Below are 15163 nucleotides of genomic sequence, written 5' to 3' on the forward strand. Positions count from 1 at the left end.
TTGTGTAAAACAGGAAACTGGTATCATGCATTTTGTCCTGAATTACTAAAGACACTACAAGAGTATACCATCAGAAAGCCTTTATTTATTATGAACAAGATTATAATGTTCTCTCTCCATAATTGAAAAAAAAACAAATTTCAGGAGACAAAGATGGAAGAGGAGATGTTGTTCAAGATCCATTTTACTTATAAACCGATAAACTGGAACTTCTTTGTACAACTACTTAAAGATAATAAAAAATAAAAAACAAACAGAAACAAAATTCAGACTGTGAGACAACAGCAAGGTCACTCTTGGATAATTAGCAGGAAAATCCAACCAATCACAAGGCCACACAGATTAGTATCAAGACATTACCTTGATGATGCCAACCAAAGTCGTTTTCATCATTAAGATGCCTTCAGTAAAAATGGAAATAGCATGAGTAAGCTTGGCAACCTTTAACAAAGACAAAGAGGAGCAATGCATTATTCAGATAAAAGACTCATCATTTTTATGGAGGCTAAAATGATTGGCTTATTGTCCTGGCAGGGGTAAAGACAAGAGGAAATGACTGCCTAGCTGCATGAAGGGCACTCGTATTCATAGTCTTGGAACAAGAATAAAGTCTGTGGTGAAAAACTGCTGTTAGCCATTCTAGGTAACAGAGTCAGATGACCTGAAGGAGTTCTTTAAACTTTGACAAAGTGCTCTCTTCCTTGGCTTAGTTTCCTATGTCTAAAATTCAGGGTAGGATGTAATCAAAAGGAAAAGACCAACTGAGACTCTGTGGGGTAATCTTCCTTTCACTGGCCTCCATGTTCTTTCTAAGCAAATACCAGGAGACACTGACAAGGTAGAAAGATATGGTATTGCGTATTCAATAAATTACATGAAATATCTGACAATTGTAGGCCTGTGTTAGATGACTATGTCCAACTGTATATTAATATAAATATTCTGCGTGTGTTAAAGAACATAGGCTTAGCTATGATATTCAGTAGGATGGGTTGATTAAATGCTTGGGATATTTTCAACTTATAATGGGCTTATAAGGACCTAACTATTGTAAGTCAGGCTGTACCTGAACAAAGGTAGTAAGTCTCAACAATCCAGCCAAAGGATTGGCAATTTAACAAGTCAGTTTAAGAGAAGAGTGAGGGAGTGGCTGAGCTTCATTTCCACTGGAACGTTCAGGCGAGCATAGCCCTAAGAGACACCAGCAAGAATGAAAGTGTGATGGTACTCAAATGTGAACCATAATGACCACGGACAGTGTGATGTCAAGAATGAAAGTGTGATGGTACTAAGATGTAAGCCACAATGACCACAGACAGTGTGACAACAAATCATCACTGGTTTGGTGGTCTCTGGAATACGGCAGGGGTCACAGATCTATGACACTTCATGTTTTGTTTTGTTTTTTGCCAGTCCTGGGCTTGAGCTTAGGGCCTGAGCCCTGTCCTTGGACTTTCTCAAGGCTAGAGCTCTATCACTTGAGCCTCAGCACCACTTCCAGCTTTTTTCTATGTACATGGTACCAAGGAATCGAACCCGGGTCTTCATGCATGCTAGGCAAGCACTTTAACCACTAGGCCAAACTCCCAGCCCTGACACTTCATGGTTTTAATCAAGGGAATATGTTACCTCATATCGTGGGCCGAGCTGAGCATAATCCCTTAGCTTGTCTTTGTCCAGGCGAGTGGGCACTTCAATGATATCATGAGTCTGAAGCTTTATGATCTTCAGAAGAGATGTAAACATGCTTTCTGGAATGATCTGCAAAACCTTTAGGGGGAGAGAAAGAAGGAAATAGACTCAAACATCTGTGGCATTTCTCTTAGCTAACAAATGTTAGGATGATAGCAAGAAGGTGTCAGTAGTACCAACTTGTATATAGGAAGAAACACCAAAAATGTAGAAGAGCTGCCTTTATAACTATTGGCAGACATAAGAGCTTTTCAAATATTTATTACTAAAAACATAGAGCTAATTTTCCTAGAAAAGTGTAAAAGACATGTATCATTCAGATTTAAAAAGATGGAATTTCAAAGATGTCATATAACATCATGGTAGTACACTTGGCTAATAGTAACATAGATTGATGCTGAAGTCAATCCTGTCTGGCTCCTTGTTCCATTACAAAATTACTGCATCAAGGTCTAAAATTCCCATGAAAACTTAAATTATTTCTGAAGAGACTATGTCAGATCTAGATCTGCCGCTTTCTCCAACAGCTCTGTGATTTTGATGAAGTCATTATTATCTCAGTTCCTCAGTTTCTGCATGGAGAATATGAAGCTCAAGATTACTAGAAATTTAAAAAATAGTTATAGAAGAGTCTTGGGAAGTAAAAACATGTCCTTATGTCCACAGCGGCAGCATGAATACCTTGGTTTTCATTTAAATCAAATTTAGAAGAGGTCAAACAACTTTTGACAAGGGCCTATCTGTACCTTTGGTATTCAAAATAGGATATTAACCAATAAAAGTAAAAAACTACCTGATGCACTTCTTACCTTTCTCACATAGGACACCAATTCTCCAGAATAATACTGAGACACGCTGAGCAGGTCGGGGCTATTTGCCTGATTAATACGAAGAAGCGGAAGATCAAGGGCAGAGGCAAGCTGGAAGAAAAATAAGATATATCTTTCTGTTTCCAAAGTCCTAGAAATTCTTTTCAGAAAATGTTTATATATACAACATTAGAGGTTTATCCAACAGAGGGCAACAAACATCAAACTTCCTCAATACTGATACTGTATTTTTCAGCAATCCATTAAAAAAAAACAAGTTACCTGCTATGGCAGTGGTTCTTACAATGTGGTCCCTAGACCAACAGCACCACCCCAGCTCACTTAATCAGAAATTCTAGGGGGGATTCAATTTCTAATTCGTGATGTCAAAAGCCCTCCAGGTGACCTCTGACATGTGCTCAAGTTTGAGAAAACTTAATCCATCCTTCTAAGAAACAACAGAATATAAGAGGTGCCATTATTTTATAGACTACTCAAAGAGAACTAACATGGTGGCAACTAATCTGTGATACGCCAGCACTTATAAAACTCAGCTATCATTACAGAGCTTTAGAAATGTTAAACAAGTGCATTCTGGGATTGATACAGCTGGTAATTGTCAGAAGAGACTGACTAAGCTATCCGTTCATTTCCCACATTTGGAAATTATTTTGAGAGCAAGAACTATGCTTGTCACTGACCATCAGTCCATGTTTTTGACTAGTTTATAACAGAGATTCAATAAAGAAAAATAATGGATAAGTAGAACTCAATTCATATTTAGAGAAAAAAGGGCTCATGAATTACATTTTAGTAACTAATGATCTTCTCGTTGAAAAACATTGTGTATGACATCTAACCTTTATTATAATATCGAGTATTTCTGGCATCTTTTGAAACTATGCTCTCATAAAAAATTGCTAATGATGCTAAGTCTACAAAAAGCCTTAAATGAGCCAGTTTCCTGAACAGGTGAAATCTTGGGCTGATTAATGAACGTGGTTGGAAGGACAGTCACCATGTTACTCATGATAACATGATCTCACTGTTCTCTCACCTTAAGGAACGTGGCTCTGAGTTTAGTAACCATGGAGGGGTTCACGCGTATGCTGTCTTGCATGATAGAGGTAAAACTGTAAGAGAGACATGATTAGAGGACATTCTCAGTGGCCTTTATCAAGGGCAAGTTGTTAGTGTTTTTACTTTACCTGTCAATTAACTGCCAAGCAAAAGAAAGGTCCCCGACAATCTGCATGGTGATCAGGACCTCCTCCTTAATGTTAATGGTTCTGATCATTTGGTGGAGAAACTTGCGAGTATCAGCGAGAAACTGGCACACTTGTAGGTTTGATTCCAACTGGTGAAATTCCTGAACCTGCATTGAATGAACACATTTAATTAAAACATTCTGAATGGCCTCTGTTATGCTATTTTTGTGAAAATACTTCAAATAAAGCAGACTGGTCAGGCTGGCCAGGGCAGCCGAGGCTTGTAATCCCTACACTTGGAAGGCCGAGGCAGAGGGATTGTGTCTGAGGCCAGCCTGGACTACAAACTGGGACCTTATCTCAAAACAAAAGAAAACAGCAAAATGAAACATCATTTACTAATGATTTCCTGATAAATTTTTATTTCAAATATTAAGTTCAGAAATTTATAAGCAAGGCTTAAGAAGTCTACAAGTTTCCAGAATTAGCAAATGTCCCATTGCTTATTATCCTGTTAATACAGGAAATGTTAACATTCATCTTTCCATTTTACTATAAACAAACATATATGGGAGAATCCTATAATTGTGCAGATGGGGATCACTGCTAAGAAACTACAAGTTATAATACAACCAGTGTGTCAGTACCAGCACTTTATCAAGCTCTTTGGAAGTACTCCATAACACAAAATGATTATCCAACAATTCCCTCAAATTTTCACATGCATAACTCATGAGGACTGGGTTACAGACCAAAATAAACAGGGCAAAAGATTAAGAAAAATAAAGATGTGAGATATTATAAAGTTTTTTTTAGAACAGTTGTACTGCAGACTAGAAAATTCTCCCAAATAGGCAAAATAAAAAGTACAAAATAGTACCAGTATGAAATTGTTTTGAAATAAAAAATACTGATATACTAACAATAGAATATTATCCTTAACTCCATTTACAGTGACCATCATAAAAACCTGGAAGAAATAAGAAAAGGCTTATAACAAAGTCTGCCAAATGAAAAAGCATTAGCTGTATTCCTAAAGATGCACAATCATGCCAACTGGACACAGTTACACATTATGAGTACAGGTGATATTTTACTAATTACTTTTATTTTTCTAAGATAGGGTCTTGCTGTTTAGCCCAGGCTGGCCTGGAACTCACTACATAGCCTAAGACCTTAGTCTCCTGACTGCTAAAATTATAGTTGTATTCCACTATGCTTGTCCTTCGAGGATATTTCAAATACTGGTGTTTATTGCTATTGGGTTTTTTTTTTTTTTTTTTTTTTTTGCCAGTCCTGAGCACTGTCCTTGGACTTTCTCAAGGCTAGAGCTCTACCACTTGAGTCTCAGTACCAGTCTGGCTTTTTTGTATGTATGTGGTACCGAGGAATTGTATGTGGTATCGAGGAATTGAACCCAGGCCTTTGTGCATGCTAGGCAAGCACTCTACCACTAGGCCAAACTCCCGGCAATTGCTATTGTTTTGATGCTATTATTTTCCACCTTAAATTTAACAATAAAATTTAAGGCATAAGAAAGATGTGGCATAATCATCCTAGGTTCTGGGAACTTTTTGAGTAGATTAAAAAAAAAACAGCACTTTTTTCAGAAAAGAAAATTCACCACTTTTATGTGTAAGAGCAATATTTTCATTTTTGTGCATTTGTTTTTTCCCTTAAGGAACACTTTTTTTGGTAAAACTAAATGATGGAGTTTTGTTTGTATGTATGTATGTATGTATGTATGTATGTATGTATGTAGGTATGTATGTACGTATGTACATATATGCATGTATATATCATATTTTGTTTGCTTTTATCTAGTCACAATTTTCCACTGTTTGTATATGATCAAAATTCTTTTTCCAAGACTACATCTTTCCCCAGGAAAATATAATGATTATTGCTATTTCTACTCATGCTGGTCACTTAACTATTATCCAAATTTTAAGACACTGTATGTAATATTAAAGGGAACACACTTATTTATATTGCTTTTATTTCCAATAAATTATTCTCATATATATATATATATATATATATATATAGAGAGAGAGAGAGAGAGAGAGAGAGAGAGAGAGAGAGGAAGAGAGAGAGAGAGAGAGAGAGAGAGAGAGAGAGACTTTTTGTTGTTGTTGTTTGTTTTAGTATCAGGGCTTCAACTCTGGACCTCCTAGTATAGCTTCCTTTATTCATGGCTGGCATTCATGGTAGAACCACTGGACATATACCTCTACTTCTAGCTTTCAGCTGGTTGTGTTGATAAGAATCTTGTAAATTTGGCCAGCAAAGTGGCTCTCACCTGTAATCCTAGTTACTCAGGAGGCTAAGATCTGAGAATCATGGTTCAAAGCCAGCCCGGGCACTAAAGACCATGAAACTCTCATCTCAATTAATCACTAGAAAAGAGAAAGTGGGGCTATGGCTCAAGGGGTAGGGCAGTAGCCTGAAGCTAAAGAGTTCATAAAATACACTCAGGGCCCAGGGGTAGGGAGGTAGCCTTGAGCTGAAGAACTCAGAACAGCACCCAGGCCCAGAGTTCAAGCCCCATGAGCCACGCACACAAAAAAGAATCATGCAAATTTGAACCTCAATTCTGAGATTTCAGTTTTCTTTTTTTTGTTTTTATTGGTCCTGGGCCTTGAACTCAGAGTCTGAGCGCTGTGAACCTCTCTGTACTCAAGGCTAGTGCTCTACTACTTGAGCCACAGTGCCACTACCGGCTTTTCCTGAGTAGTTTATTGGAGATAAGAGTCTCATGGGCCTTCCTGACTAGGCTTGCTTTGAACCTTGATTCTTGGATCTCTGCTTTCTGAGTAGCTAGTATTATAGGTGTGAGCCACTGGAGCCTGCCTCTCAGCTTTCTGAATACCTAGAATTACAGGTGTGAGCCACCAGCACCCGGCTTTCATGTACTTTTATGAATAAATGGTTAGAAGGGTCAGGTATGATTTCACTGTTCAAGAACTGTAACTTGAAAAATCTCTTACCTCTTCCAAAGCCTGTATTAACTGTACAGTTTTTCTGCCCGCAGCTGTAGAATCATCATAATTTAAAGACAATATTTGTTTTGAAATCTCTCTGAACCAAGCTTGGAGATTTTCTATTAATATAGAAACAACAAAAAAAGACAAATAAAATCCAGAATTCATGTAAAAGTGGCTTTGGATTTAATTAAATTATCTTATACAAATCTATTTCTCATAAAGCTTTTACTAGGTGCTTAACATTGATCCTGGAAAATTTCTAAACACTAGCAATGAAGTGTTTGGTGCATGTACTCTTATAATACAGATTAAACTTTCTGCATGAATAGTTTAGTCTGCAATACTTGTAATCAACTGGCTAATTTTTTCCAACACAAATAATAAAACACTTTGAAGATACATTTTAGATCAATCAGAGAGCATTAAATAAACCAACAAAATCTAGAATACAATAATCACAAGCTCTTATTGACTAAAGGTGGTACAGCTATTTTTTTGAAAAGTTAAAAATAGCTTTATCAGAAATGAATTTGATCACCACGACAAAAACATTAAGCTTTAAAAACAGCTTAAGATTCTTTTTTTGTGTGGTACTAGAGTTGGCAATCAAGACCTTTGCTTTCTAAGAAGATACTTTACCACTTGAGCCATATATCCATTAATTTGATGGACTGAAATCCATTTTTACAACTACTTAAAGAAAATAACTAAAAAGCAAACAAACAAATTAACACCACCCCCACCAAAAAAAAAAACAAACCCAAACAGCTTGTCAGAACTATATTTTGGGAGGTTTTATCTATAAAAAGTTGAAGCTATGTCACAATTTTTCTATGATAAAATTTTCTAAAAGAAGCAGGATTAATTTTATTAAAGTAAAATAGATTTAACAGTTTGCAGGTCTGCCTTGCTGCCACTGGATGGCAGATGTATTGGTGAGCAAGACTTAAGCAGGATTAGAAGACAATCTGAATGTGATCTGTTAGTAGTCATTAATATTCTTAAGTGACACATCCTAGGAAGGTCATAGAGTTATATATCTTGTTTTCCCTTTCCCAAATCAGTTTTTCATCCCATGAGGACAGGGACAGATTAAGATTCTTTAAAACGATATGTAAATCAGTTATAGAAACCTATGATTTGGCCAAACTTTGTATTTCAAAGGTAAGCTAGGGAACCTAAAGCCCAGAATGAATGCGATCATTACCCAAGGCAGCACACATCTAGCAGTATCCCAGACTAAAGTTCCAATGCCACAGGAGGATGACATCATAGCATACAAGGATGAAGGCACAGGACTTTCTCCTTTGGCCAGTTTCTAAAGTTTCAAATAGTTTGCACATACATTTTAAACACACCAATACTTCTTCCTCAATTACCATTTTTCTCTACTCTGGTCAGGGGCTTTACTCCTGAAAAGACATCGGCAAGCTCAGTCATCCGCTCAGAGCCCTCCTTCTTATAATGCTCCCACTTGGTTTGCTTTTCTGAAAGCATCTGCTTGAACATCTGGTGAAGAAACAGGAAAAAGTTATGTTCTTACAAGAAAAAAAAATCCAGATCAGATAGTTTGCAAAAAGACGCTAACATGAAATAATGTACTATAAAAATATGTACTGAAAATTAATATTAATTCTGATGCTATCGCTCAAGCATTGATATGATACACAAAACTAGGGACAAGGCTCTAATATGACCTCCTCTAAGACATAAGCATAACTGGAGGCCTTGAAGGTTTTTAATTCTCAAGGTCAACTCCTAGAGATTTGGTTCAGAAAGTCTTGGGAAGGTTCAGGAATCAGCATTTTAATATGAGATTCAATTTGTGATTACCAGTCATTGGTCCATTTTGGTGATGAATCTTGGAATAATTTAATTAGTCATGTGGAATGAGCTAAATTGCCTACAGACCTTCTTTCTTTTTATATTCTATAATAATTCTGCTTGTTAATGCTCTGTAACTCTATGAAGACATAAACCAGGGAAAAAATGGTATAACTCAAGGTTACTGTTGCTTTTCTTCCATAAGACACATTTTTAAAAATATACTTATTTCTAATGAAAAAATAAAACAGAAAAATATAAGATTTATTTCAATGTGCTCTTATGAGAAAAATATGTATATAAATACTGCTTTTGTTCCCTTAAGAAACTCATCGGTGTCATAATACAATAGAGAAAGGAATAGTAAAGTGATTCCACTTGCAATGAAGTGAATCAAGGTTGGGTAGGATGCTGTAGCATCTGTGAAGTCTGGCACTCTGCCACTTGAGCCACAGCTCTACTTCTGGCCTTTGGATGGCTAATTGGAGATAAGCGTCTCACAGACATTCCTGACCTCGTTTGGCTTTGAACCATGATCCTCAGATTTCAGCCACCTAAGTAGCTATAGGTGTGAACCACTGACACCTAGCTCTAATCTTGTCATTTAAAAATTATATTTAAAACACACACATACAAAAAAACCACTAAAACTCTGGTGATTCAATATTTTTACCTCTTTGAGTATAAACTCAAACTGTGCAGTATCCAACAGCAACTGGAAGAGTATCTTGGGATTGTACCTACAGTCTGTCAGAATCTGGTCTTTGATTTGACGAAGGCGTTTGTTATTTGGGTCGCAAGCTAGAAATAGGAAGAGTTATTCATTTACCAAGTAACCAGAGAATATTTATGAAATACATGAATTATTCATTTCGAACATTTGAAAGTTTTAGGCACAATGTAACAACAGCAGGGTAAAACAGAGCATGTCTATACTATTAAGGACATTTGAACTATGGATCCCATTTGAATTTGACATGTAATGCCATTTCCCACTGCACTGTTGAATAAAAATAATAAGCTGATGGGTTGTATTTCTAAAGTTTCTAACTATTTTAGGGTTGGCTTAACCCTGTCTTCAATATGGCGCTTTGGGTTTAAACACTGACCCATACTTTTTAGTTGTGGTCATGAAGACCTTATGATTGGTACCCTGTTTCTAAGGTTGGCTGTTAGTTAGCATAGAGAACTTGTTTTGGGGGAAGAAATTGAACTATTTTGAGAACTGATAGGAAGGCTTGATTCTTACATGAAAAATATGGTTTGCTGAATGCTTTGGTACTTGTCAGGCAGATACTACTTGCATGATCAATCCCTAACAAGTACCCTGGAAGCACAATTGAACAAGCTTGTCTGGTTGGTAACATTTCTCATAAATCTGGGGAGTTCAGTGGGCCCTGTGTAACTCCACTGAGAGTCACATTCCCAGCTGAACAGGAGACAAGGTCTACAGTAGTCATACACACACACACACACACACACACACGGATCATGTCTTTAGCAGCTCAGCTACACACACACACACACACATGGACCATGTTGTAAGATCATGTATCGTGGAGTATTTCTTTTTGTGGGTCACGGGGTTTGAATTCTGGGCCTGGGCGAAGTCCCTGAACTCTTCATCTCAAGGCTTCCGCCCTACTCTTGGGCCTGGGGCATTATCCCGGAGTTCTTCAGCTCAATGCTACCATCCTACCCCTTGAGCCTCAGCCCCAGGTTTTCTAGTTGTTAATTGGAGATAAGAGGCTTATGTTCTTCAGTGCACAGGTTGGCTTTGAATGGCAACTCTCAGATCTCAGCCTCCTGAGTAACTAGATTTACAGGCATGAGCCACCATGCCCTGCTTCATGGAGTATCTGATGCTTCAGTTACTGTGAACCAACAGAAGCTGTTTTATGTATCAATTTCTAAGTTACTCCTCAACCAGAAAAAGATTCATGACAAAGTAGAGAAATGGCTCAGTTTTCATGGGAAATTGCAGAGTTCTCATTTCTTGTGCATTTTCCAGGATCTTCTGGGGGGAAAATATATTGAAAATCATTAATACTGAATACAGTAAGAGAAAAGTTTTAGTTTTGTATTTGTATAACTAACTTAAAACAAAACATGCAAATGAAAAAGTAACTCCTTCAAGCCTTTATATTAATTCTAATTAAGTAGGAAATCCAGTATCAATTTGCTTTCATTTTTGTCTAGGGGTTATAACCCAGGTGACAGGCAAACAGTCTAATATTTCCATGAACATTAACATTGACATCCTTGGTACAATCAGAGTTGATTTTAATCTTCTTAGAGATTGATCATCTCTCTCCTCTTGGTTCCTAGAAAATTCTGGCCCAGAAAAGCTCAGGAATGGATCCTAGAACTGTGGTAGCCTCAGGTCCAGGCTTCAGCAGCCAAATAGTGTGTACTCACCCAGTGCTGCTCAACGTGTGTCCCCCTACAGCTGCCAGGATATGCAGAAGCAGCCTGAACCTAGGGGAAAGGCCTCTAGAGTGCCAATAGGAGGCAGTAAGAGAATCTACACACTATGACTTGCCACACCACCATGGCTAAATAAGTAGTCACTTTCCCCATGACTGACTCACACCCAGAGAGGCAAATCATTTGCTTCTGGTGAATCATATTCTTGTGCAATCAGGTCTGACAACTGCCAGCACTAACATGGAAAACAGATGGAGCTGAAGATAGAAACCCAGACCTCTGGCATGCTGAGGTTTCCTTGGCATGAGTGGAAATCCAGGAGACTGTCCCCAAACACAGGCCTTGCCTGTTAGGTTCAGTCAGGGAGAGCCTGAAGCTGAGGCTGATCACTATAAAAACCACAGCTGGTTTTACGTTAGGCTAAAGTGAGGGGTTGCATTGCTTATATGCATGTAAATAAACGGAAGGCTCTGGCAGGGAAGATTTAAGCTGAGTCATCACAGTAAAATCCTGACATTGGAACTGGAATTTATAAACAGATAAATTCAGCTATTTAACAGCAGATCAATGAGAGGATTAAAACCTTTGGTCATAATATTCGCACTATGGGTAAACTGTACATGAATCTAGGCCAACAAGAGAAATGATGGAAAGTGGCACTTGTGAGAAAGAACTGGAGAGAAGGTGGAGGAGAAATTGCACACATTTTCAGAGCTGAAGGGCAAGGAAGTCCAACTGCTATTTTCATTGTAGACTACTCTGGGGTGGAAGAAACTGAAGCAGTTAAGAAGATTGTGAAGAACTCAACTGGAAGAGTGGTGAGACTGAAAATAAAATGTGTACATTTTACCATGTTCCCTAGGGGAGAGAGGCTATGAAACAATCTGGTGTGGGCAGATCTTTTAGTGAAAGAACAAGAAGTGATGAAAGAAGGGCCTGTCTGAATCCTGAAAGCCTCTGCATGGATTTCTTCAGGTGACTGCTGTTGATGTGTTACCTGAGTCAGCAGTGTGAAGCATCAGCCACCGGATGGCAACGTTGCAGTCTCGCAGGCAGTTCAGCAGCCGTGGAATATTATCCAGGACCATCTCTTCCCTTAAGTAACCTTCTTTTAGAAACTGCTGCACTTGGGCATGCACTCTTTCTCTGACAGTGGCATATCTGCTAGCCTTAGAAAGTTAAAACACAAACTAGAATTACACTAAAAAATTATTTATCACTAGGCACAGGTGGCGCACATCTATAATCCTAGTTACTGAAGGCAGCCTGAACAAACAAATTCACAAGACTCTTATTTCAATTTAACCAGCAAAAAGCCAAAAGTGAAGGTGTGGCTCAATTATAGAGTGCCATCTAGGAGCGCAAGGGGCCCCAAGTTCAAAGCCCCAATACCATCACACAAAAAATAACAATAATAGAAAATAAATTACATTTCAAGTCAATCCCTTGCAAAACAATAGCATTCTTTCTTCCCTTCCTTCCTTCTTTTCTTTCCTTTCTCTTCTAATAATATTTCTGTGAGATACATACATATGGACTAAGGCTCCAGGACAAGTTTGGACTGTGGGCTTCTTTCAATGGCAGATGGAGATCTGGAGGGAAAGAAGCATAAGGACAAACGCTGCCTGTTCTTGCTGTCACTTGTTAACAGCGGAGGCAGAAGACGGCAGACATGCTAAAAATGAGACTTCTATGGGTATAAGAAGCTTAACAAAAAAAATATGACTCGGTGTATCACAATAGAATTTTCAAACTAGCCTTTTAGAAATTTGGTTATTCTGCTTTACAAAAGCAAAACTCCTATGCTAAGCATCATTAAGCTAGTCAAGTTACTTAAAACTGACAAGCAGTGTCTTAAAATGTTACAAATAAAAATACGTAACTGTGGAATAGGAGTTTTAGTGATAAAAAAAGTAATGCTCTGTAAGTATGGATATGCCATGATCTCTAATATATTTTTAGAAGGCATGCCAACAACGAAATTATTTTGTGTATTATTTATGGAATCCCACTTATTTGAATAAAACATGACCAAGTTGTTGGAATCAATATGGCTTCATTACATTGTAAATTGATTAACTTAGATAGTAAGCCTGAGGAATACAACCATTCAGAAAAAGCAAGCATACACCTCAATCATTTACTTTTGTTCTTCTGTTTCTCACACTTCCTTCTTCCTGGTCTTCTTATCAGCAAGAGAATAAAGCCATTTAACTTGTTAATGAGTATTCATAGTCTTATTGCTTCAATAAGTTAAATAGCTTATCAGAAATGATTTTAAATTATAGTGACAGAATATTAATATAATACAACCTTCAGTGTTCATCCTGAGAAAAACATATTAATTACAGCAACTAATGAAATAAACCCTGACCATAAGGCATAGTCTTCAAGCAAGGATAAACAAAGTCATTTGGGGCCATGCCACACAGACTCAGCTTAGAGCAGAGAATTTTCTTTAGAACTGGAGCCTCCAATTCATATCTCTTAACTTAAAAAACCTATAATTACCTATCTGACTGTAATGTATGCATTTTACCTTCTCCTAGTCATGAACTAATATGTCTATGTGGATATTCTCTAAAGTCCTTGGGAAGTTTCCTTGTTTCCTACTTTGTAAACTAGGCCTGCCATTAGAGGATCTCTGATTAGTCCAAACCTACCTGTTCTCTCACGTTTGAAAGGTCCAGAGTATTGTTTAAAGCAGTTTTTGCAGCTTTATAAGGTTCCCAAGCATCAGCAAGATTAACTGTGATCCCCATGTAAATACTAATAACCTAGAAGAGAAGACATTCATTCGTTATCTATTCACGTCAGGGCAAGGAGTTGGAAAAATAAAATGAAAACGATATTGCCTACTCTCTCCAGTTTAAATATTACACCAATGAGAAATGAATATTTTTCTAAATAAAGAGGTAAGAATTCTTTTTCATTGAGCACTTTGGAACAGGAGTCACAGTCTGCTATTTATGGAAAAATAAATGGAATATGGATTTTCATTTAAATTGCTGATGAAATCCGTGGATGAAGAAAAATAAAAGGGAAGAGAAAAGCAGTAATTAACTAGAGCTCTGCCTAAATATTTTTATTCTTTGTTCTCTTCAAGGACTTTTAAGAACTTAAAAAAAATCAACAATATCATATTACACAGAAAAACAGAAATTAAAAAATATGTTAAATTATTTAACATAATACACACATACCCATGCTATCCTAAATATTTTTAAAATAAAAACAAACCAAATTTTCCAAAATATTTTGTAAGTAGAATGGCAAGGGTTTACAATATTTTAAAATAATACGGCTTAACTGAGACAGTTGGATGAACAAGTTTCTACATTCAGATATACCCTTCTTTTTCATCTGGAGATGCAACTAATGTTTAGGAGAGAATGAGAATGAAAAGGACAGAATGAAAACAGTTCGCCTCTTACTGACCAGAATTTCTCAAGGACCTCTGATTCATGTTTTTGAGAATCCCCAGACTAAAGGAAATAAAGGAGTACTGTTGAAGTTCTTCACACATCTACTTCAAATGTACTCCATGAAGGTTTGCTAAAACTTTGCTTGTGAAATCCTGTGTCCTTAAGTCCTTGTTCTCCTTCCCCACCCCACCCCCACCTTTGATGGGAGCTGACTGGTGGTGAGAAATGATCATCGCTTTTCTTTCTTTAATGATTCTTATTCTAGTTGTTTCTTTTTATTTCTGAGTCAAAATTGGTAACAAAATTATCCTTTTCTTCTGAGTTTTCAAATATAATAGGTTTTCTTACAACTTAAACATCATTGCATGTTGTCTTTTTCTTCCAATCTTAATACTTTTAACTTTGCATGTGAACATTCTTACCAGTTTCACTAAATAGCTATTTTTAGAACATTAGAAAAAGTAGTTTCCAGTTATAGTCTCTCTTTTCCTTTATCTTTGATTCAGCAAACTTCTGCTCATGCACTTATTACTGACTTCCTTTTACTCTACTTTTTTCAACATCCTCTTAAGCTTAATGTTTGGACACTGTCTCGGAACTTTTTGTTCAAGGACAGTACTCTACCACTTGAGCCACAGCTCCACTTCTGGTTTTTTTTTTTTTTTTTTTTTTAGTAGTTTACTGGAGATGAGAGTCTCACAGAATTTCCTGTCCAGACTGGCTTCAAACCATGATCCTCAGATCATATCCTCCTGAGAAGTTAGGATTACATGTGTGAGCCACTACGTCCA

General features: G+C 37.1%; 1 protein-coding gene across 2 annotated transcripts in view; it reads right to left on the minus strand.

The window, feature by feature from the left end:
- The window catches only part of Washc5 (WASH complex subunit 5), a 38557-nt gene that overhangs the window by 12695 nt on the left and 10699 nt on the right, over nucleotides 1-15163 (minus strand). For both annotated transcript variants that reach the window (XM_090339372.1, XM_090339373.1), the window contains 10 exons: nucleotides 13611-13724; nucleotides 11945-12116; nucleotides 9194-9321; nucleotides 8076-8205; nucleotides 6700-6812; nucleotides 3710-3876; nucleotides 3559-3634; nucleotides 2502-2612; nucleotides 1630-1770; nucleotides 361-441 (listed from right to left, as the gene is read on the minus strand). In XM_090339372.1, coding sequence (XP_090195498.1) covers nucleotides 361-441; nucleotides 1630-1770; nucleotides 2502-2612; nucleotides 3559-3634; nucleotides 3710-3876; nucleotides 6700-6812; nucleotides 8076-8205; nucleotides 9194-9321; nucleotides 11945-12116; nucleotides 13611-13724 — 1233 coding nt within the window. The remainder of the gene's footprint in view (nucleotides 1-360; nucleotides 442-1629; nucleotides 1771-2501; nucleotides 2613-3558; nucleotides 3635-3709; nucleotides 3877-6699; nucleotides 6813-8075; nucleotides 8206-9193; nucleotides 9322-11944; nucleotides 12117-13610; nucleotides 13725-15163) is intronic.

The sequence above is a fragment of the Megascapheus bottae genome, chromosome 9 (genome assembly GCF_031878675.1).
Source record: "Megascapheus bottae isolate mThoBot1 chromosome 9, mThoBot2.hap1, whole genome shotgun sequence".
Lineage (NCBI taxonomy): Eukaryota > Metazoa > Chordata > Mammalia > Rodentia > Geomyidae > Megascapheus > Megascapheus bottae.